The sequence below is a fragment of the Leptinotarsa decemlineata genome, unplaced genomic scaffold, assembly GCF_025532065.1.
Source record: "Leptinotarsa decemlineata unplaced genomic scaffold, Ldec_3_MD MMD2_tig00026340_RagTag_RagTag, whole genome shotgun sequence".
Lineage (NCBI taxonomy): Eukaryota > Metazoa > Arthropoda > Insecta > Coleoptera > Chrysomelidae > Leptinotarsa > Leptinotarsa decemlineata.
The window spans coordinates 4282212-4308152 of record NW_027412694.1 but is presented as its reverse complement, the minus strand read 5'-3'; the positions used below and the strand labels follow the sequence as shown (position 1 = coordinate 4308152).

Genomic DNA, 25941 nt, shown 5'->3' with positions numbered 1-25941 from the left:
TGTAAAAGCTGGTGCTTCTTATCTTGGAGAGAACTTTTTCGACACTGCAGTTCTTCTCAAACAAAATTCGTGAACACCCTAAATTTATCGCTCATGGTTTGTTACGAACGTTTTTTCGGCCATATAAAGTAAAAAAGAAACTGAAAAGAGTAAGATAGACCTACTACTCCATCTTGGCACAGAAAAATGTAGGAATCTTCCAAAGAAAGGAAGTAATCAATTTTAAAAGAAGTAACTGTATACATAGATATGTAGATCATGCAAAGAAGTAACTTTCAGACACACATCTGGAAGAAAAAGCCTTCCTGAAACAGCTACTTTCATATAAACATTGAATTACACGAAAGAAAAATTCTTTCGAAGCAAATACTTTTATATCAACACTGTATACTACAGAAAACACTACAGAAAAAACATTCGTTATGAAATTAAATCAGATATCATTCACAGGGTTTCTACAAAATATACTAAATGAAAATAAAAATTCCACTTACATGGAACACTGTCATGCTCAGTGGTAGACTTCGATGTTTTGCCGTAGACACTTGCCTTAGGGCTCCTCAATACCAATCTGGATAACATTATAAGAAAAAACACACAATTCTTTCATAAATTACGATTTTTAATGCCACGTAATAAGTTTGATCTACTTATGTCACTGATGACATCGTAATGACATTCATTCACCTATTTGATTAAATCCCAGCCAGAAGGCATCTTGTTTAATTTGAAAGGGTTATATTTTTAGGAGTGAAAAATTTTTGGGAAACAAAGTTTTTGGCTTTCTACTACTCAATCTTGATACAGAAAAGGTGAATGAATGTCATTACGATGTCATCGATGACATTCCCACATTTTTCTGTATCAAGATGTAGTAGTAGAAAGCCAACAACTTTCTTTCCCAAAAATTAGTCACTCCTAAACTGTAACCCTTTCAAATTAAATAAAAATACTTTCATTTAAAAAAAATTGATAAAGGTAGAGAGAGCAGTTTTGTCTTGCTACAGTTTGCTATAACTACTTTTCAGTTCTTGATACCCTGATAAATCTCAATGAAGAAACAAGTGTTACAGTTGCAGCATCTGAAGCATTGTCACTGATTCAATCCATGAAGCAATTGAATTCATACTTATTGGTGGCTTAATATAACATATTGTTACAAGTTAATATTGTTAATAAGCCAATGCAATCTGAAACCATGGATTTACCAAATATAAGGCAGCTATTGAAAGATCTCTCACATTTTGTAAAACAGTGAGGATGGCAGTGTTCCATGTAAGTGTAGTTATATTGTGTAGCAATCCTGCTATTTTGAGAGGATGTTTCTTCCAGTTTGTATCTGAAAAGTTACTTCTTTGCATGATCTACACATCTTTGTATAGAGTAAACTTCTTGAAATTGATTGCTTCCTTCCTTTCTTTGGAAGATTCCCACATGTTTTTGTATAAAGATAAAGTAGAAAGCCAAAACCTTTTTTTCCCAAAAATTAATCTCCCCTAAAAATATACCCCTTCCAATTCAGTATGGAAACTGATCTTCAGCTATAGTAAAAGTTAGGGAAACAGCTTTATCAAGCTGTAATATACGCAGTATTCAAGTCACCTGTTCTCGTCAAAGAACAGGTGAAACAAAATGTTACACTGCACTTCTGCAGGAATTGTACCTTTGTAGGGAGGAAGGCAAACTGGAATTCTCGGACCATCTAAAAAATAATGTGAGGCTATGCTGTATAGCATTTTGAAAATGCTAAAATATATAGAAATGTATGAATGTAAGTGATACTTTTTCCATTGTATGTGGAAGTTACCTAGATATTTCTGAACTAGTATAAAGATTCCAACAAATTCAGAATTTAAAAAAAAAACATTATTTAAACATATTTATTCAATAACATGCAAAAATAGCGCTAGTACAGATGTCAAAATAACTAAATCAACCTTCGCAACTAATGAAAGATCTGTACTAAGACTATATCAACAAAAACTATTCATATTTTCATCAAACCCCTGAAGAATCTGCGAAATATATTCTGACAACACAAGTTTTTGAAAATTTACAAATTTTATAGATAATGTTTAACAGGATCTGTATATCTTCACCAATTTATCATATTTGTTAAATATTATTATCAGGTGTAAGTGAGTTGGGCAAACTAAAACAATTTTTTTTTTAAACTCAGCCAAAACATGCTTTATTATCAAATTTTTTGATAGTCTTGCTTCATCCTTGCTCTAGAAGTTGTCCGGGGGATAAATGATTACAATTATCACCAAATAAATTGTTGCCCCATAGCACAAAATATGAAAATGTCACTTTCAAATTTAACGATTTGATGGTAGATTATGAGAAACTGTACAAGACAGTGACAGGTCCCACTGTTATTTGACAATGAAAGCGGATTATAATACGGGGTACACTGTCTGCTGCATAAATAATCATATCTTAACCTTCGAGAGGAAATTCAATAGTAACATTCAATTTCTTCTTTCAATTCAAATTTATCCCTGATATTCAGGAAAACATATTGGTTGGTCAGAACTTTGTAGTATGGGGTGAGGTTGTAGGCTTCTTGATCACTTCTGCGAGAGCTAAAATTAGATCATCATTTTGTCTAGAAATACTAGTAGTTACTTTCCGTGTATATATTATTTTTTTGAAATACTCCACAAACCATAGATGTGTTTGATAAACGTTAGATTAAACTGTTCACAAACTGTTCAATATTTTCAACCCGTTGAGCCCAAAAATTTGAATGAAGGATGTATTACTGTTCTGATGTTATCAAAACTGTTATTGCTTCATTCGTCATTGCTGTCTTGTTTTGAAAAGAGGATTGCAGGAATTTTGTTATATCTGGAAACTGTGATAAGTCAACTTGTTTACACTATTAGCGGTGATTTGAAAAAAAAAAGGCTTCAATTTGTGAGTTCAGAAACCTTTCATTCAATGTAATATATAAAGAAAAAAATCTTTTTCAATAGAATCTTAAATAAATTTGTGAATGATTTACAGATCCCACCTGGACAATGATTCAACAGATAAAGAGTGGAACAGAAAATAGAACTAAATTTTAAAAAACAAAATAATATAACATATACACTAACAATCAATCACTATCACCATCACTATCACCATCACCATCATATGTCGTGGAATCGATAAGGTCTGGCATGTAACTGTGTCCCAAAAGTTCAGACGGCTCAAAATCATTTGAAGAATGTGGGGCTGAAAAAAGAATTACCATTTCTGTCACCTGAATTTTGATTATTTCTTTTCAAGTTTGCAATTATTCAAGGCAAATTATACCTCTTTCCACCCTATCAGACCAGGGATGTTAGGAATGTTTGCTTTCACATATAAGAAAAAGATACATCAGTTTAAACATTCGCAACATTGTTTAGCGAATGCAAGTTTCTGCATGTTGCAACAAGTGAAAGAAGGTGATCTTGTGAGAGATCTTCAACGAATTAAAAGAGTTTTTGCTTTGCAGCATATAATAATTTAGAGAATGAAATCCATAATAATTATTTAACCAACAATTTTTTGTAATGGTACAGATATGTTGATGTAATCATAAGTTTGTTTTGCTGGTATCACTGGAAAAATCTGTTTAAAAAAAATCTGTTTTTCCGTTAATCAGCTGCCGCCCCGATACGAACGACAACTCTCAGAAGTTGAGAAACTTGTGCGAGCTAGGGACTAACGAGGTCTTACCTTTTAACGTGTGATTCCTAAAGGGAGGTGAATATTTCAATAAATTATCTTGACTATCTCGAAAATTAATAATAGACATGATTTTGCAATTTTTCACAAACCATCTTATACAGACATTGTCATACATGATTCCTCCACACATCCCTACCAGCATGAAGAAGATGCCTTCAATAGTATGCTTCATAGACTTTTGAATATTTCAGTAATTTTCAGAGGGAACTAAGTTTCATCAAACAAATCGCTGTCAACAACAATTACAAGGTAGATATTATTGTCTCCATTCTTTCTAAAAAAACTACAAAAACAAGCCTTGGACCAGTTCTACCCATCTTTAAAAAACAATATTGTCCGATATAGAACATTGCCATATCAAGGTGAACCCACCAACAATATCGCTCGTTTTTTTTTAAAGGAACACTTGGACGTGGCTTACAGAACGAAAAATAATTTAAGTAAATTTATTAAAAACAATTAAAACGAAACTTCACTGTCGGATAAATCAGGGGTATGTAAGTTGACTTGTGACTCATGCCCAAAACTGTATATTGGCCAAGCAGGGAGAACTTTTTCCCAAAGAATTGAAGAGCATAGAAGTAGTTGAAAAATATTACTGGATTTACTGGAAAACTGGTTTTAATCTTCCTCTTTGAAGATGATCACTTGGTGATCGAAACACGTGTCGATGTGTTAAAAATAACTATTTGGGGTTGGGAAAAAACTCCAGTAATATTCATTACTACACCAAAGGTTCCAAACAGTGCATCATAAGTATAGAAGTAGTTGCTTAAATGGAAACACCAATTCCACATTTGCAAACCATCTTTCAGCAGAAGGACATGAGTTCAATTATGACTATGACATGTTACATTTAGAAGAGAACAGTTTTTAAATTAATCTTTTAGAATATTCAGAAATAAACAGACTTAAGAATTCGGGCCATTTGCTGAATGACCAAATAGAATTAAATAACTGTAGTGAAAACGTATGTGAATTTCTGGAACTTCATCTAGCATTTCCTAATATGACTAATAACCCGTCCGTGCAAAGGTTATTGTTAAATCATTCGAAAATCGAATTTTTAACAGGTGATGATCGGCTGTATTGCCAAACATGCGCCAAACTAACTGTCTGTTATAAGGAAACAAGTATAGCTGAGGCACCAGTCAATCTAATAACACTGATGATCTTCAAACAAGGCTCAACCTCTGACGAGAGCAAGAAACTCTTTTGAAGGTTCGAAATAGATGAACATTTCAATCTAGCAGACCACTATTATAATATTCATGCAGTCATTGTTCACTGTGGTTCTAGCGTTGAATTTGATCATTATTACGCCTTGGTCAAAGACGAAACGGAGTGGTTTAAGTTTGACGATAGTCGTGTCACGAAGTGTTCTGGCGATGTATTGAATCTATTGGAGCCTCTGGAGCCTACATTTTGTTTTATGAGAAAGAGGACATTGGCAGATCAAGAACTTCAGATGATGTGGTGCTGCAGGTTTTTCCGAATTTTCCTGCAGCTGAAAGAGCAAATGCGCCACTGGAATCAATGAAGTCGCTCCGGAGAGCCAATTAATTTTTATTGTTGTTTTTATTTTTATCGTTGTTTTATAATTTCACAAATGAAAATTTACAGCATAGCTTCTAAAATAACTGCCTGTTACTAAATATTTTTTCAAATGTGGAAACTGGTATATAAAGGCGTTTTCTGGCGCTCATGTATTCAAAAATTATTTGTCTGTGATTTAAATAAATTCATTCTGGCGTTGAAATGATGACGTCACATCAACTATGATTTGAAACGTATTCATCGTTACGTTACCTCAGTTGTCAGTTTCTGTTTTATTTTGATCGTTATAGAATATAAAGTGCTGAAAATTTCTCGTCAAATACGTTGTAAGGATGTACAAAATAAAGCTGGAAAATTATTACTTGCACAAATCCGATTATAATTGACGTTAGAGAAAATTAAAAAGTTTGTTTTTATTATTGAATTTGACATCTGACACAAATTGAATCATTCCATTCTGGCGAATCTTATTATTAATGACGTAACTAAGATTCGTTTTTGAATACACGCTGGAATAGGATTAAACGCCAGATAACGCTTTAACTGATACATATACAGATAATTTCATTCATCACATGTTTATTTGAATTTGTACACTTTCTCTTCTTTTCTTATGTTAATGTTAATTGGTTTATTCCCAAACTCAGGTACAAATTTCCGAAATTAATTGGGTAGGTAAAACTCAGGTACTTAATTAAAATATAAGTACTTATACTTGTAGAAATATATATAAAGCATTGAATAATGAGATTTGAGTTAGTTATAATAGAATGATTTTGTATGGACTTCATGAAATCTTCATGAGTTGGAATTTTCGAACAATCTCGTTTCATTTCAAAAGCCCTAACAGAATCGTGATCTAATTTAGGTAAAGCCTGATAAAGTGACATGAAATCTGCTAAATCTGATAGATTTAATTTTTTCACTTCCGAGACCGCTACTTCAAACCTTTCTAGAAAAAATACAAATTTTTTGCAAATTCACTTTGCAAAGGTTTGAAATCAAAAATTTGTAAATAACTGTCTGCCAACATTTGTTTATTGTCATATTTTTCGATCAGAGCCTTATACAATATTTTATAATTATCGCCGGTGATAAGTCCTGCACAAAACTCCTGAGGCCGGTCCCCGTTAACTTCCCACTAAATAATGAATTTCATCTAAATCTGTCAAAGAGGCATTATCGTCGATCATACTCTTGAAGAGCGAATGAAACGTTTCCCACTGACGTATTTCTCTCAAAAATGTTGGTACTTCAATTTTCGGCAGCGGAAGTAGTCTATTATCATCTACTATAATATTGCCTTTATTACCTCCAGATTGACTAGATCGACCAGGTGTTTCAATCCCATCTGCAGCCATTTGAATGTGACAACAAAGTTGATTAACTGTTGAAAAAAGCTTATAATCTGGTACAAATTTATCATTTATTTCAAACTGCATGTTACTGATCTGGTCTAATACCAAATTTAAAGCTTCTCTGGTCGTATCTTAAGTCAAATATGATATTTTTGAAAGCTTTAACTTCTTGGGTTGTCCCCAATGATTTTGATGTATCATACAGTTTCTGCAAAAAAAAAAGATTATTTTTTCGCTTTTAACATTTTTAATTTCCTATCTGCAATGAAAATTTTCCTAAAACCTGATATTTGGTTGGAAACTTCACTTTCCAAAATTTCAAACACAACCTTTCAGAATACTAGAAAATACAAACCTAGCCAGTATTTTTATATGAACTTAATTCAACTTTATACTGAACAATCTGACAACACCGCTAAAGGTTTGACTACTTCAAACAATAATTTTTATGAAGAAAGGTAACAGGATCAATTTTTTCTTAAAAAAAAGAATTGTTTTTCAAATTTATGATACTCAACCAACCTTTCTTCAGTTAAAAATAACGGTTTGGTGTTGGGATAATTTTTAATTAAGTTTATTATTGGTTACGACCGGTTTCAGTTTGTAAGACCAATCTCAATATAGGACAAAGAAAATAACGTTTTTCTAATTTTTACAGTTTATTATATGTTAACGATCGGTTTCGGTTTGTTAGGCCATTCTTAAGTAACTAATCAGTTACTTAAGAATGATTTAACAAACCGAACACATTGGAGTAACTGACCAGTTACTTGAGAGTGGTCTAACAAACCGAAACCAGTCGTTATTTTCTTTAGCCTATAATCACAGTGGTGTTGCCGAAACTTAATTTCATTTTTACTATACTAACCTGAGCTGAAGTTAGGATGTAATCAAGATCAAAGTACAAAGAACAACTCAGTAGCACTTGTGCTAACTAAGTTGAACTTCGCCTTTTGTTATGTCAGCAACAACTCTCTAATTTATTTAAATATTTATATGTAACTCCAGCTGGGTAACAATAAAGACGATTATTATTATTATTATTTGTATTCGTAAAACTATATTCTTAACTATACAACGTGACTCACGGTTGATGGTAGGTTAGACGTTTCTGGAAAACGCAAAGCATGATTTTTCTGAAAATTTCACCTCTCACATTTCCTTACCTGTTCTATCGATCTAAAATATTTTCAACATTGCGGCGTTGCCACTTCCATCAAAAAGTCCTAGCAACTTAATTTTTTAAATGAAACACCCCGTATATTAATACATTTTTGAAATCGCTCTAGTATTTCAATTCTTTTTTGTTAATAATGTCCTATACCTATCTCTATCTGTTTTCGAGATAAAAAATAAATTGTGCTAAATATGGTCCAAAACATAGCCTAAATTGAAATTAAATTAAGTTTGGACAAACTTGAAATATTCAAATAACACCAAAAAATCGACTCCATATCATACAGGGCGTGCTAAAATTACTATTATTTCCATTGTGCATAAAAGTATTCGAAAGTACATTTTTTCAAATGAAACCCCCTGTATATTACTCGATAAATTGAAAGATGGTGAAAAATGCTTCAAGTTTTCTTAATAAAGCCATTTTTGTGGAAAAATAGTTATTCACGTTTTATCTACAAGTGTTGAAAGTGGCATTTTATTTTATGAGTGGGGATTATTGCAAAACGAGCGTCAGCAAGTGGAGCAAACTCACGAGCAAAATAAAATCACTTTAAACAAATGTATCATACAAATTTTTTTGTATAACGTTACTGCAGATAATAATCCCCGTATGGGATCTGAACGCACGATCTTTGGATTACAAGGCATATGTTACAACTACATACGCCAACTCACATTATTTTAAGGAGGATTATTGGTTAGTCATGAAGGACATTCTACAGTTGGACTGAATACTACTTCGTCATCGTCAGTAACTTCACAGGGATTTAATATTACCAATAGAACGAACTGCAAGTGTGAACTTTTCTAAATGATTTTTTGGTAGGTGTTCTGATTGAAGTGTTTCTATCAAAGAGATTTTCAATAACAGTTGTACAAAAAATAATTTTTAAAGAATTTGGTAGCCGTGGAAATATCAAGCTTATGACAGTTTGGTGACTTTTATAAGTAATTTATAAATGGTTATTGACGGTGTTTCAAAAAATCGCCAAAAATGAATCAAATATTGATTATTCAAACGAAGTTCTTATGAAATTATTTATTATACACGGACAGTGTGATCAAATCATTGCCAGAACTTGTAGAAAATTCAACCAAATGTATCGTGAATTAACACCAATGAACTAGAGGAAGTTTGTAAGAATACAAAATAATTTCCTTAACTATGGCTCCATGTTAAAAGCGCCTTCAACATTACCAAAACCTGTTACTTCAAATGAGGACAATACTGTTAACGTTTTGGCATATTTTTATGCATATCCAGAAGCTTCCATTCGCAGTGCAGAAAAAGATTTAGGTGTATCATATGCTTCAGTACAACGAATTTTGAAAAATCACAGAATGCATCCGTATAAATTTACCAAAGTTCAAGCTCTAAAAGCAGAAGACTTCGAACGTAGAATGCATTTTTGTGAATCCCTTTTGATTCATACACAGGAAGATCGGGAATTTTTGTCAAAAATAATTTGCAGCGACGAATCAAAATTTACGAGGGATGGTATTTTCAGTAGAAGGAATAAACATTTTTGGGCTGCTCATAATCCTCATGTTAGAAAAGAAATGGGTTTTCAAGAAAAATTTGACCTGAATGTTTTCTGTATTCTGAAGAACAATAAAATTAGCTTTTTTATTTATGAAGACACACTAAACGCAGAGAGATATCTCCATATATTAAGGACGACTGTAACCGATTTTCTTGAAAATTTGCCTTTAGAGGAATATAGGAATTCGTGGTTTCAACTGGACGGAGCGCCAGCTCATTCCACCCAAGAAGTTTCCAGGAAACTTGACGAACTCTTCGACGATCGTTGGTTTAGGCGTACAGGGCCGTGGGATTAACCACCGAGATCACCCGATCTCACGCCACGTGACTTTTTTATGGGGTGTTTTAAAAGAAAGGGTATACAGTACTCCAGTGCCTACCAAAGAAGAATTGCGACTGCAAATAGTGCGGAGTATTGAAGATCTGGATCCCCAGGAAATTGAAAAAGCAACCACAAGTCGCGTATAAAAAAACATTTTAAAGTGTTTAGAATGTAATGGACAACATTTTCAGCATTTATTGTGAAAATGTGATACTTTGTTTACAATTTTGTTATTTTGAATCATCCTATTCTGTTATTGTCTGTACTTTCATATGTTTTAGCCCACAAAATCTTACTTTTTAGCTAGAAATGACTGATTTTTGGTACAGTTGTTCCCTGGAAACTTTGAGCCATAGTTAAGGAAATTATTTTGTAACCTTACAAACTTCCTCTCGTTCATTGGTGTTAATTCAGGATACATTTGGTTGAATTTTTTACACTTTCTGACAATGATTTGATCACTTTGTTCATGTGTATAATAAATAATTTCATAAGAACTTCGTTTGAATAATCGATATTTGCAATTACTTATAAAAGTAACCGAACTGCTATAAGCTTGATAATTCCACTGCTACCTAAATCCAAATTCTAAAAAAAAATAATGTTTCTAGAAGTGACTTTATTGAGAAAACTTGACGATTTAGGTATAGGGACATGTATATCATCTTGAAGCATTTTTCACCATCTTTCAATTTATCGAGTAATATACAGGGGGTTTCATTTGAAAAAATGAACTTTCGACTACTTTTATGCACAATGGAAATAATAGTAATTTCAGCACGCCCTGTATGATATGGAGTCGATTTCTTGGTGTTATTTGAATATTTCAAGTTTGTCCAAACTATCATCAAAATATCAAATTTTCATGAATTGGGAGTACTGATGTACTTAATTTCAATGAAGGCTATGTTTTGGACCATATTTAGCACAATTTATTTTTTATCTCGAAAACAGATAGAGATAGGTATAGGACATTATTAACAAAAAAGTATTAAAATACTAGAGCGATTCCAAAAATGTATTAATATACGGGGTGTTCCATTTAAAAAAATTAAGTTGCTAGGACTTTTTGATGGAAGTGGCAACGCCGCAATGCTGAAAATATTTCAGATCGATAGAACAGGTAAGGAAATGTGAGAGGTGAAATTTTAAGAAAAATCATGCTTTGCGTTTTCCAGAAACGTCTAACCTACCATCGACCGTGAGTCACGCTGTATATTACTTTGTTTATGGTCAAAATATATGCTTAGCAATTATTAGAAAGAGCTATAAACAAAATAACTTGTTATGAGATAGAATCATAAAAATTTTATTTACTATATTCTGAGTTCAAAGACTGCATTTCGTTAAATTCCGAGTTCAAAGTCGAAATTTGACAGTATTCTGATATGGATGTAAAAAGTTAATAATAATTTTGTTAAATTCCGATTGCAATCTCGAAATTTATTAAATTCCTACTTTTTCAAGTCAAAATATGCGTTATTGTCTGAAGATTCATATCTAATTTCCAATATTGATTACTTAAAATGTATTGAGGGTCCGACATAAGTCGAGTTAAAAAGTATTTTGATAGTACTCTGAAAAGTTATAATAGGCTCTCTCACAAAAAAAATCCTTCAAAACTTTCCTGAAGCTCCTATTATGGCATGCGCATTTTAGATGGGATAGAAGGTGATTGAATATTTTCAACCCATAATAAATGAAAGAATCTTTAATAAGATGATATTCTGGAATAGGCAAATTGAAGTTCTTTTTTGGCTGGCGGCATTTGCGTTAATTGAAAACCGACTTTGATGTTTTCTATGAGACATAGTTTCAATAATATAAATATAGTTCAAAAACTAAAAAGTTTTTTAAATAAGATTAAAACAATAACGAACGAAAAATACTAGTATTATTGTGAAAAAAGCGAAGGGCGCTTGATATACAAAAAATTTGGCACCAAGCACCCAGTTTTTTTCACAATAATACTAGTATTTTTCGTTCGTTATTATTTTAAACTTATTTTTAAAAAATATTTTAAATTTTCAGTTAAAAGCGTGTTTTAAACTATATTTATTTTTCATTTTTTAGTTTCGTATGCTATAAAAGCTTGTTTTTTAGTCTTTTTAAACTATATTATTTTTATCTAAACTTTAGGATCAATCAGCCGTATATTGTTTAAAAAAATGACCATTGATATTTTCCGATTTCGGAATGGGATCCTGAAAATCAGCTACCAAGCCCAAGGCAGCAGGAGCGCAAAGGAGGGTTACAAATAAGGCAGCAGGCGCGCGTGCCTGCAAGCAATAGAGCAAGCAATAATGTCGATAATTCTGTCAAATACAGATCCCGAGCTTGAGAGTCACAAACAAACATACATACATACAGGTGAAGCTAATCAAAGTGTGTTAATAAAAAAAAATTGATATTACAGTGAGGATTTTCTTTTCCTCAAACAGTGCAAGAATTTCGTGGCTTTGCAAGGGGGCGTCCATAAATTACGTGAGGTGTTTTTTTTTAATTTTCTGTCCCTCCCTCTCCCCCTGGTGAGATGTCGTGAGATTTTACTCAACCCCCTCCCCCATCCCCCAATCTAACGTGAGATTTTTCAAAATGTGGGTTTCTTACGTAAACACGTTGGATGGTTATTGTAAAAAGAAAAATATAATTTGCTTCGTGCTTTTATTTACGACTAGTTAAGACTAGTAATCAATATTGCTGAGAGTTTAATTATAAGTGTAATAAAAATTCAACAATAGAATTCTTAAATCGTAACTACTGTGATTAAAAAAAGAATATTTACTCTAATTCAGTCCATGGAGAATCATGCGCAGTCTCAAGAGAGACTATTGGAACCAACATGTCCATGAGCTCGTACGCTCTCGTTCATCGAGTCGCGCGTTCGGCTGACAGTGGCGTGAAAACAAAGGACGGTCTACACTGTACCGTAAATTCAGATTAAATTGAGCTATTTGGTATAAAACAAATATGGTGGTTTGACAGTCAGTAGACGTATAACGTCGAAGTATGAATGAAATTATTTTCTTTCGAACGAATTAGTGAATGATCTTAATCGTATTATGATTACGCCTAAGAATAAATCTTAAGCATGTACAATCTGGATTAAATGGACCAAAATATTAAGATTAGATGAGATTTGACTCAACCCCCTCCCCCCTCCCCCCCTTAAACATCTCACGTAATTTATGGACGCCCCTTTACGCAGAAAACGTACAACTCTTTTCTGTACAAATGAAACTGATTGCAATGGAGATTCCATATCGTACGTGAAATTCTATGAAAGAGTGATATGTAATTTTGGCAGCAGCAAATCCTAACTCACAAGATGTCAGCCTCACAGCGTGAGACCCAGAGGACAACTTTGACTTGAGACCCCTGATATGGTCTTCAAATTTCAAATCACTGTCAACAATTAGTCCCAGAAATTTAGTTGATTGTTTATTCACATCAAAGATGTTGTCAACTTGTAAATTGCTAATGGAACATTTGAAGCAAATTACGTTCGTTTTAGATATTTGCGTCACACAATCTTTTTATTTTGGTAATATCACAATTTATTATTGTTTCAAGTTCAGAGGGATTTTGGTCATGCCATAAAATTGTAATGTCGTCAGCAAATAGTGTGAATTCACCTTTAATATCAATAGATGTCAAATCATTTATATACAAAAGTAATAATAATGGACCAAGGACTGAGCCTTGAGGAATTCCAGTTTGTTTTCCCTTCCTCAGAATAACTGATCGTTTTAACAATTTGACTACGCTCAGATAAATAGGATTTAAACCAATTGAGACACACCTCTTATTCCATACTGTTGTAGTTTCCGAAGCAAAATGATTTGTAGTCCTTGAACGCCTTCATGCAAATTATTTGAAATGAGGAAATGTATTGGTAAGAATGATGAGATTCCTATTGTAAAACCATAGTAAAAATCAACCAGTAAGTCCACTCCCACTACTTTCATTCATAAATTCACAAAGTTTTCAATGACCTCGAAACGAAGTGTGGAGCCAATTTCATTTTTTACCATAGACGTGCGCTCATATAAAAACAAAATTTAAGGTTATTATAGAATATTTTTTGGTAAATTACTTATAGCCAACTACAAAAACTAAAAACAATAATAACAACAGCGAATAAACTAAACACAATATCAATTTTCGGCCGTTTACTATAACCAATCCGATGTCCGTGTTACCGTCAAATCCTTTGATACTACAGGACTGAACGCGTTGGATGAGAATCTCATCCTAAGAGCGGTTGAAGGTCCCCGGCAACTCGGGCGGATCACGTGGTAAGAGAGCCTACTGGTTGTATTATTCTACTGTAGTAAAATATTGTCATAATTTGGTATCAATCTGAAAGATAGAATTGTGCATTACTTACGAGAAAAGGTGACATAGTCGATTTCCTCTTCATCATCATAGTCATCCTGGTAATCGTCAATGTCATCATCATCACCATAAACTTGATCAATAATATTATCTTCTATATCTTGCGCCAGTTCATAATTCTCATCATCAGGATTGTAATCTATATCTTCAGTATCATCAATTTCAGGCAATGAATCTTCTTCTTCAGATGAAAATGTAGGATTGACCTTAAAAATGTTTGTGAATATACATGGAGAAAAAAAGAAAACTGTTTATATACTAATTCAGAAATACTGGAGAAGAGGATCTTCATCGGACCTTGAGGCTTATGGAGGAGTACACACATGCTATGGGTATGGAACACGAAATAAACAAATTTGCGATGATCCATATCGAAAGTGGAAGAAGCGGTGACTACAGAGAGGATGTGCTGGAAGGAAACATCCCACATCATCTGAATGCTGGAGAGACTTATACAATGCCACTTTCAAGAGGTAAGTACAGTAAAGAACTCTCTCTGCGGCAAGTGTCAGCACAGATATGGTCATTAGAACTGTTGGGGAAGAAGAAAGTTGCTGTCACAAACCACACTGAAACCCAGTCAGAAAAAGGCCCACAATGAAGCTGAAGAGATTAGTTCAACACCTTGGTTTACCGTAGTTCCGCGATGGATATAGAGGTCCCTGATACACAGGTGAATGGCCTGCTATGACGCCTGAGACCCTTAATGCACTTGCTGTCAGTATACCCAGCTTATGCGGTCTCTGCCTATATCCACCGGTATAACACGACCATAAAAGTGATTCACCACCACCTTCGGCACTCCAGCGGTATTGACGAGACACTGGTATTGCCTGATGCTCCAGGGAATATACAGAATAGAATAAATTTATTCACCAATATAATATACAATGTACACATGACAATTAAAAACAAACAATATAAAATGCTCATTCATAATCTAAAATACATCTATATTAGCTATATATTGAATGAACAAAACATTTTTTGTCACTTTTTGCTATATCAGGAACATTCAAAACATTGTTACATATTTGAATAATTATAAAACTCCTCTAGCATATGAGAACTCATATCTGAATCTGGAATAACAGCTGATTACCTGGATACAGGCAGGAAGCGTATTGAACAAAATAATATTATTGTAACAGGGGGATATTTCGTATGTTGTTTTGGATTTTGGAATTTGTAGCCTATAACACTTTGTTTCATATACATATGCTGGTTAACAGTTGGTCTGTACTCTTTCATATGATGTTTCGGAATATATAAACCTCTTAGGGTTAATATTTTCTTTTCTTTGAAAATGCCACAGAATATATAAACCTCTTAGGGTTAATATTTGCTTTTCTTTGAAAATGCTACAACAACTTTCACCACAATGTTGAAAGTGAACAATTAATTCTTTTATAGGCTATAAAATCTTATGCCAGTCAGTTGCTTGACCCCAAGATACTACATTGTACGACATATGACCATAGGCCAAACATACTAACCTTGTCTCGTCCAGGCATGACTCCTTTTAAGGGTAGCGAAATAAACTTTGTTCAATTTGAGCAAATATATTCAATATAAGAATTTAATCTGTAGTCTGAATCAATTAAGGTACCAAGAAGCTTAACACTTTCCTCAACATTTAGATTAATATGAAAATTGAAATCTACTGGTATTGTTTTTCTTAAATAAGGAACAGTTTTGTTTTTATCGAGGATAAGCCTATTTTTCATGCACCATGAGCCCATCTTTTTGACAACTGTTGTAAGTTCTTCAAGTGTCTGTCCTGGGAAGATCATTAACGAATAGAAAAATGTAAGGTCCCAGAACAGTCCCCTGTGTAACTCCAAGCGAGACAAATTGCCTGTCTGATAATTCATTTTCGAATCCATGCTGACATGAAATCAATGTACGGAACTTTTCAACAGAATTCATTCTGTAATTACCAAAAACGACAATTTCAGTATCGCCTGGTTGCTCTATCTCAGGGTACAATTCCCCATACAAAGCTAAAAATCTACAAAATAAAGATTTATGTTGAAATAGTTATTTTTTTTTAATTTATTTAATGTTGTAGTAAATCACCGTCAGGCTGAATAGCCGATCCTTTTATACACCTAATGATATAATAATTATCAAAATGCCCCATTAAATGCTATGTGCAATGCTTATAATAATGTACAAAATGACTGTGATATCTTCTTCCAAAATCTTACTAGTTTTAGAAATAGGTTGTATGAAATTGTATAACTCTTGTTGATCTTTTTTTTTGTCATTTTGTTGTATGTACAAATCTATTTGTGACAAGTACCTTTCCTACTCTGTAACTGGGCCATGGGTCAGTAGAGTTTGTAAATAAATAAATCTTAATTATATTCGCACAAGAAAAATACAACCCTCTATATATGGGATCGTTCAGCCGAAAGGATTACTTTTTAATTTAGTTTGGTAACGCGAGAGTTGCTGCCACCATATCAGAAAAAGTTTAAAATCCGTTCTGATCACACGTATTTAGAATTAGTGGTTGGCTTGGTCAACTGGTTGATTTTTTTTATTTTCCTAACTTCACAGAGCGGGACGGCTTGGTTATGCCACCAATTATGTCCTCAGAGACTGGATTCAGTCACAGCTTAAATGCATGGTCTTTCAAAGGTTTGAGGGAATGAAATTATATTAGCATAGTTTCCAGAAACCAAATTTATTGATAAATAAAGTAGACAGAATAATTGGATTAGCAACTGATAAAATAAAAATTAACAAAAATTAATGACTGAAGTTTAAACCTAAACAAAGCAATATTGATACTTTTCCCTTATATCTGATTTACTGAACATTATTTGAAATGTGTGCAATTTGAAATAAAATAAATATATAATTATAACCATGTGAATATAAACAACAGGACAGAGATATGCCTTGCCTGAATTCTAATAGATCTGCTATAAAAACAAAATGAAACACAACTATGAGGAACTATCAACAGGCCCACCCTGTATAACGCGCAAAAGACGCTATAACCTAATAATAATTCCAATCATGCAAATGGGAACCCGATTCGTAGTTATATGTATTTTTAACAATACCTTGGGTGCCAACTTGAAAATATAGAACACATATAACCTATATAATACATATGAATTTATAGATACGCTCACCAATTAATCTCTGCTAGAACTCTCTGTAGTCCAAGAACAGCCAAAAGCCACTTTTTCTCAACCTGTTTCAAACTCTTACCTTGATATTAGGAACTCAAAAATGTTCCCTCGATCAACTATACCGCAATAAACCGCGAATAAACACAAATACCGAAATTACTGCGCGAATTCCCCGCCCTTTGTAGGAAATCTAACTGATGCACTTCTGGATTCGTACGCGACCCTCTTTACCTCAATTCGACTAAACCGCGAATAATTATCGAAAAGGGCAATCACATTGCCAAACAGTGTCTTGAAATACCTCGTATTTCAATAACTCATGAATATCCTCATACTGTGTAGGAAATTTAGCTGGCCTACTTCTGATTCCGTATTATTCCATTTTCCATTCCATTTTACCTCAACTCAACTAGATCGAGAATAACTCCCATATACCAAGAACACTTGTCAATACAGTGGCTTAAAATACCTCGTATTTCAGTACCCAGAACTCCGTAGGAAGTCCACCTGACCTACTTCTTCTTCAGGACTCTAACAATGAATTTTCAAAAACATATCTTCCACAACACTTATACAATTATTATCGTTTCAATTCTACAACAAATAACGAGTTCTTGATAAAATTACTCACTAAAAAGTAGTTTTCTCGCGTTAATATTGTTTCTAAAGAAAATATTGTGAACATTGGTGTCCCTCAAGGGTCTATATTGGGGCCAGTTCTCTTCACAATTTTTATAAATGATATGGTTTATTCATGCTCTGAGCCAAAATAAATTATTATGTATGCTGATGATACTAATATTCTGATTTCTGAGAATAAATTACAGGATACTGTAATCAAGGCAAATATTTGTGCTAATGATTTTCATGAGTGGTGTGTGTTCAACGGATTGCTAGTGAATTTATCCAAGACATTTTTTATGGTGTTTACAACAAAAAATATAAATTATGATTTCAGTCCTCTAATAAGAGTTAATCATCAAACAATAGAACAGGTGAATTACATCAAATTTCTAGGTATCAAAGTAGATCAAAAAATGACATGGGATCCTCATATTAATGATCTAACAAATAAATTAAGCACAAGTTGCTTCATCATCAGGCAATTGAAAGGTACAATATCTCTGGAAACCCTTAAACTGGCTTATTTTGGAATAGTGCAATCGACAATAAGTTATGGAATAATGTTTTGGGGTAACTCTGTACATATGAATAGAGTTTTTGTTATGCAAAAATGAATTATCAGATGTATGGCAGGAGTGCACTCCAAAACATCATGTAGAAAATGGTTCAATCAACTAGGAATTCTCACAGTCCCCTCACTTTATGTGCTGCAGATCATATTATACGTTAAAAAAGATGAAAATTATTTGAGGAAAAAAAAAGATATACATAATTACTGTACAAGAAACAGTGAAAGATTATACCAGCCATACTCACGATTAGGAGTTGGTCAAGACTCCCATGTATATCAAGGTATTAAATGTTATAACAAACTCATGGCTATTCATCCTGGGTTAAGTTTAATGAGTAGGAATGAACTAAAATGTTGGTTGAATGAATTTTTAAAAAACAAGGTGTTCTACTCTCTTCAAGAATTTTTAAATTGTTGATGTTCATTGTATATTTTAATATTTTACTTATCAAAAATGTATATGTATAATCTTGTAAATTTTAATTACTTTTAAGCTCTCTTTGTGACTAGTCCAATAAGTTTCATGTATTTACACTTTTTTTATGTTGTACATGTGAACTTTAGTGATGAATAAACTTCTATTCTATTCTATCTAGATACTAAAATAATCCAAGATGCAAGCCGAATTTTAAAGGTAGACTGGTACCATAAACCGACTTTTTCTTAGAGATTTTTAAATTATTTTTCGAAACATAACTTTCAGAGTAAAATCAACATTATAAGGAATTTGGATCAAGAGTAATTGCCATTTCCAATTCTGAATTCCATAACAAAAATCTCCAATAATTTTTCTAGAGACCCATATTAGCAAAATAATTAAAGAAAACATAGTGTACAAATTGAATTGTGGAAACCGTCACGAATTATACGTAGGTCAAACCGGACGGTATCTTATAACACGAATTTCAGAACACACGAGACTCAAAGAAACTAAATATAAAAACTCCACAGCACTCGTTGGACATGAACAATAATATGGACACATTTCTGATCATCCAACTATTCTAGATGTTCAGCCATATTTATCCCAAAAGACTTTTGAGCGAAAGGATACATATCTTCAAATGCGAAGAGATGTCGATAATAGTGCATATTTCCATTTGATAAGTAAAATACCTAAATAATTTACCCTTTTTTCATTCTTTTTCTTTGTCATTGATTAAAAGACAGACACCACCTTATCAGAATCATAGATGAAGCCATTCATTTGTTTCATGTCGTTTTGTGTTGGTATTGTCTTGGAAGTTTATCTGTTGCAATGTTTTTTATTTTTTTTAATATGTATCCAATATGTCTGACGGTTTTTAAAATAGTAATATTATCAACACAAATAAGAACTCATTATTTCTTGTAGAATTGAAACGATAATATAATCGTATAAGTTTTGTGGGAAATATGTTTTTGAAAATGCATTGTAACAGAGCCCTGAAGAAGATTTTAATTATTATAGTAATAATAATAATAATCTTTATTGAAATAGGAAACCTAATATACATATCTATGAGTGTAATAATAACACTAGAACAATGAAATATAAAAAAAAATATATGTAAAAAATTTCAAATGTAAACAATTTGAGATTTAATCTAGCATGAATTCGAAAGGTAGGCAAGAAAGCAATTGTTTTTTTTTTTTTTTCAGAAAAAATTGATCCTATTACTCAACCAACCTTTCATCAGACAAACATTTATGTTCCCTAAAAATTGGCTTTTGAACAGTTTTTCCATACTAATGCAAAACCCTGGAATGCATGGGCTGTCACCTCTACTTGAAAATTTTCAAAAGATGTATGGAGATTATGTATCTTTGAGTTCTAAGATATTGGTTTCTAACTTTGTGAGACTATACAAATATTGATGATGTGTTTTTGGAGAAAAACTTTGGGAAACACATGAATTGTAGTACTGAGATGAATTTATTATAGTGGCTACAAAAAATGATGAAAAAAAAACTTTCGAGTCGATGATGAAATCTACAAATGAAACTTCGCTTTGCAAATTTCTTTATATCATATTTTACAAATATGAAACAGTATTGAAAGTTCCTCTGCTTTTTTGTTATATCATTCTAAATGGGGGAAGTATAGCCAAAAAACAAAATTCGACAATTACTTCAATGTTGAAAACTTCTTAATTCTAACGGAAACATTCTCTTTGAAGTAGCCCCCTATTAAATCTGTTTTATTACAAAATCCAAATTGGTAGCCAAAATTGTCACATATACAAAATTTTCTACACTGTATGAGATGACTTCATATAAAATCTTTTTTTGAAAAACTAGTTTTTGTCTAAGTACAAGATGATAATGAAAACAAACCAATACACAATATCATCAGTAAAGTCTGCATTTCAGTGGAAAATAAATATACATTTAACTTTATGAAAAGTTCATATATTATAAAATTCAACAACTATCAAAACTATTTTCTTAATATTAATTTGTATAACTTCTAGTCATAAATTGCTGTTACCATAAAAATATGTAAAACAGAAAAGATGAAATAAAATGAAACTTACCGCCACATCATTAGGTATAGTTATCCATTCGTCAATGCCCATAATTTCAATATCGCTATCGCCCCAGTCATCTGGCTCACAAGGATTTCCTATGAAAGAAATCCCCATTCTCACAAAATGAATGTAATCAAGGTTAGGAACTTTTCTTCAAGATTTCCAAGCAAGGCTCTAAAGAATCTGAAGTTTTCCTACTATTTCTTTTCTTTCCACTTTTGTTGTAAGGATATATTTTTATAGATTTATTATTGAATTTCACTTTCTTCAACTCAACAAGTGCTTCCTGCAACTTTTCACTGCTCTCAAAAGATACGATACACCAACGGCGAGACTTCTGAAAAGTATATTACCTACTCAGAATCAAAAAAATGATTATATTATTGCAAATATTATAAGTTCTATTAAATGAAACTATTGGTAAGGTTTATTTATCTAGAATATGAGATAAAAAAAATGACTTTTGTCTAATTTCTACTAGTTTATTAATTGTTACGACCCGTTTCAGTTTGTTAGACCATTCTCAAGTAACTTGAGTTAGACCATTCTCAGTTACTTGAGAAGTGAGACGTGTGTAAATTTTGTATCTTTGAGATAATAATAATATTACTTTATTGTGCTAAGATACACAAAAGGAAAAATTTACAAGCAAGTCAAAGTTACATTTACATCAGAGATACAGTTTTTATGAGAAAGTATATAGTTATGACTAGCGGACCCGGTGAACGTCGTTCCGCCTAACAATCAATGAATGAGCAGATTTAGGATTTTAAAATTAATACAGAACTATTAAGTATAATGAAATGAATGGTATTGGTATATAATAAAATGAAAGGAAATTGGTAGAAAGAGTGCACTCTTAAGTGAAGCACCCTGTGATATATATGTGAGCTGTTAGTTGAATATTATAACATGTCACTATTATCACTGATGTTTTACCTCTTTTATTATTATTATTTTTATTGATAAAATATATTTTAATACGTATTATCTATTCCCAATAAAGATAAATCAAAAACACAAAAATCATGAAAACTGGTCCAGCCGTTCTTGAATTCTTTTTCATTATTATTTATTATTATTATTTTAATTGATGAAATATTATTTTTGAAATTTATTATTCTATTCCCGACAATGACAAATCCGGAAAGACAAAAATCATAAAAATTGGTCCAGTCGTTCTTGAGTTCTTTTATTATTATTATCATTATTAGTATTGATAAAATATCATATTTTAATACTCAATATTCTATATTATCCTATTCCCGATGGAGACAAATCCAAAAACACAAAAATCATAAAAATTGGTCCAGTTGTTTTTGAATTCTTTTATCGTAGTATGTGCTGGTCAGGTCCTATCCCCCGATACATTCGGGAAGGAGCGCCAGCATTATCAACCAACGACCACTTCCCACTCCGTGGGGTAAGTGATCATTGGATCCGAGATTCATGTGCCCTGAGCAAACGCAACGAGCCAAGATCGACAGCCCTCTTCATCTGTTCGGCAAAGATTTTTGCCTTAGTGCGGTAAGCTGGATTGATTTTAAGATTCGAAATTAGAGAGGGCATCATTCCACCAAAGACTCCAATAATCAGAACAACCATCTTGACAGAGTGGTCTGGATAGAGTCTGCGGAGTTCGAAGAGAAAATCTTGATATTTTATCTTTTCGGACGATATTCATCCCGCCAGGAGCTGAAAACTCCACGACAAATATCGTCTTGCTCTGATGGTCGAAAAGGACTACACCAAGCTTGTTAGCTTGTATGAGCCTGAGTGTGGGGAGCGAATAGTTGCAAAACAATTCGGCACTTTTCTATTCTCACAACGAATATTTCCCGAAACGTAGGCAACATCGATGTCTCGTCAATATCGTAAGATTGCCGTAGATGGTAATAAAGCACTCTTAGGGCCGCGTTAGGTCGATAAAGGTCGGGAAAGCATATGTTGGACATGCTTACAGCAAGTGCATTACGGTCTAGAACGTCTCGCGGCAGGCCCTACATCTTGTGTCATGAACCTCTATACCCATCACGCGACTTTGGTAGGCTAAGGTGTTAAAGAGACCATCCTGGCATGCCATGATGAGCCCCTCAGTTTCCGACTTCAGCCCACTCGACCTGAGGAAAGCGAAAGTCAGGCACTTTGATAAGCCAAGGTCTTCAATGTTATTGCAGAAGACCCCTTACATTGGCTTATCCTTGTGTTGCCGTAGAAGTGAGATGATAGACCATATTTTAACTTAATTTCACATTTGCTTCACTAAAATCAAATGTGTTGGGTGCTTTACATATCCTGTTATCAAATCGTCTTTTCTTGAAAAGGAATGATTAACAATCAATTAAGAAATATATTTGCATTTGAAACCATTCATATTCAATTATGATTACAATACGAAAGAATTTCTAACAAGGATGGCACAACTCACATGATGAGCAGCTGATCAGAATAAATGTATGTGAAACAAAGATTATGGTCATTGTTTTGGGTTCTGCTGTGTCCTAAGTTGTTTAATTGTGAATTTGTGAGAGTAACGTTCACAGTAACAGCTCACAGGATTTTGTTTTTGTTTCACCATCTTAGTTTTAATATTTCCAATAGAACTCATGTCTGGAGGATGAACTAGTTGCCTTTCACAATCAACCAAATAATTAGATCAACAAGATTGAATTCTAAACAGCTCAATTTACATATTTTTATATGAAGTCTTGACACAGTAATGCGGAGCTATCCAGTAATGTATCTCCTTATCTTTGCTACTCGTCGAACCCTTTATGGACTCTCGAGTTATCAAAGAATATGATCCTGAGTCTATACAGATATACATCAATCAAATCAATCCAATTATCCACCCTGTAACATTGGAGAGAGCGAGAGCTTCTCAATTTTCCAACTCCTAATCCTAGGTAGTGCAGCAGAAAATGACAGTTTTCTCTTCAAGGGTAGGAATCTGTCTCAAGCAACAAAAGCAGAGAGGCAACAAACTCCTCTGGATCGGTATCCCTAAAGCTTACGTTCACAAGATGATTCATCCAAACCAAAGTTGAAAACATCCTGCATGACTTCATCTAATGTATCGTCAGGTAGAGCTGACTTACAGATGCCTTCAAACGGGAAGGTTGCTGCGGTTGCTTACACATACAAAAACCTTTGAGGATAGGTCAATAGTATACTATACTTTCCGGTCTGGTGGCTACAGGTTTCTTGAGACAATTAGAAGATTATATCTTGGCTGGTTGGTGCAGTAAGTGCCCTATAGCCATGGGAGGGTGACTCCATGAAATGCATCACGGGAGACCTCCCAAGCCACAATTTTTTTTTTGAAGATCACATACTCTATGTCTGCCTTACTGCGGGCCGGATCAGGTTTATATCATTCACCAAATTTCTCAAAGAGTGGATGTTATTTGATTGAGTTTTAAAAGATTCGAGCCACCATAAACCCTTGCGGATTGCAGTGTGGGGGTCAAATAGACCCACTCACTTTGGACCTTCCCCAACCTTTCTACCCATAGATGAATATATGCATAGGCTACAATCGATATTTTGGTGTATTTCAATTTGAAATTATGATATACAAAATACAAAAGAGTTTATATTTTGAAAAATATTAAGCCTGTTACATGTATGTTTATTGCCCTGTATGAAAAGAAAGTTTTGGTGGTTGCCATAATGAAGATAACAAGTACAAGGCTCATAACAAAGTCTTCCCATTTTCACTTTTTCATAAAGCACTCAATACAAATAATTTCAAAATAATAATTAGTCGGGGAAGCTATGGATTATGCTGTAGATGACCCCTCCCGATATAGAAGGCCCCGACACTCTGTTGAATGAGGCCCCTATGTCCTCTGTTAAAAGATGAACAATTTTTTCATCCATCCCAGCCAGGTAGGGGTACACCGTGACGGCCGCCATACCATCAACACTCAACATCAGTTATGACACGTTTGTCCTTCTGGCAAACATCAGTCCAAAGGGTAAGGGAGCCAGGCTCCAACCTATTCGAAACCAAGATGGTTGTCAAGTCAAAATAATACTGAATAATACCGGTACACTGGGGGGAGCTGAACCTAAAATTATTTGCTACCAATGATTCTTACTTTAGCCCACTAAAGTAAAAATGAAATGAAAAGTATTCCACGAAAGTTTGGTCTATCAAATTGCAACTCCATTTGTTTACTAGTAATTAATAACAAGACAATGTACATTAAACACTTAAACTTGACTAGTAGCTTCATATCTGAATGTTCAATTTTAGATATTCATGTTTATTTTCAAATAAATGTCTAAATTTGACAAATCACAAAATATAAAATCAATTTTATTAAATTTACCATTTCTTTCATAATGGACTTTCATTATGACTAATGAAGATTGTTTACCATTTTATTTTTTTTTACTTTTTATTGACATAATGAAATAATACAAAAAAAAAAGTGCAGTGTAGCTGACTGCCACTACTAGTACCTTCCCATTTTCTAAAGTACCATCCTAGAGAGTTACACTATCAGTTTTGTATTATTTCATTGTGAAAACATTTTTCTGGAGGATGTTGCCGAAAAATAAAGCCCTTGAAAAATGGAAACTCACCTGTCGAGGTAAATCCACCTGTACAATATTAGAATGTAAATCTCGAACAACAAACTCCTCGTTTATTCTAAATGGCAACCGAATGTATAGTTTGTGTTGTTTGGTATCATTGGTAATGCTGAAATATAATAAATTTAGTCTGGAAAATAAACTAAGGTAACCTCAAATACGTGAATTGGAAATTTGCCATTATTTACTAAACAACTCACCCCATAATTCTAAGAATTGCTCCTAGCGCACATGGGTTGAAACCCTGAAAACAAAAGTATAGTTTTTTATCAGAATTACTCTCTCTCTCTCTCTATTTTGGATGGTCGTTTCTTCCTATCTTCAGGTGCATATGACCAAATTATCAGAATTATGTATAAATTGCAAAACAACCACAGAACTATAACTTTAGAGTTCACTTCA

General features: G+C 33.1%; 1 protein-coding gene across 1 annotated transcript; it reads right to left on the bottom strand.

The window, feature by feature from the left end:
• Positions 1–1866: 1866 nt before the first annotated feature.
• On the bottom strand, positions 1867–25941 carry LOC111517470 (uncharacterized). Its single transcript, XM_023173639.2, has 5 exons — positions 25740–25941; positions 25531–25648; positions 20944–21274; positions 14076–14289; positions 1867–3225 (listed from the first exon to the last, which is right to left on the bottom strand). Exons 3-5 carry the CDS (start codon positions 21049–21051, stop codon positions 3107–3109), a joined length of 441 nt encoding a protein of 146 aa, XP_023029407.2. The 5' UTR covers positions 21052–21274; positions 25531–25648; positions 25740–25941; the 3' UTR covers positions 1867–3106.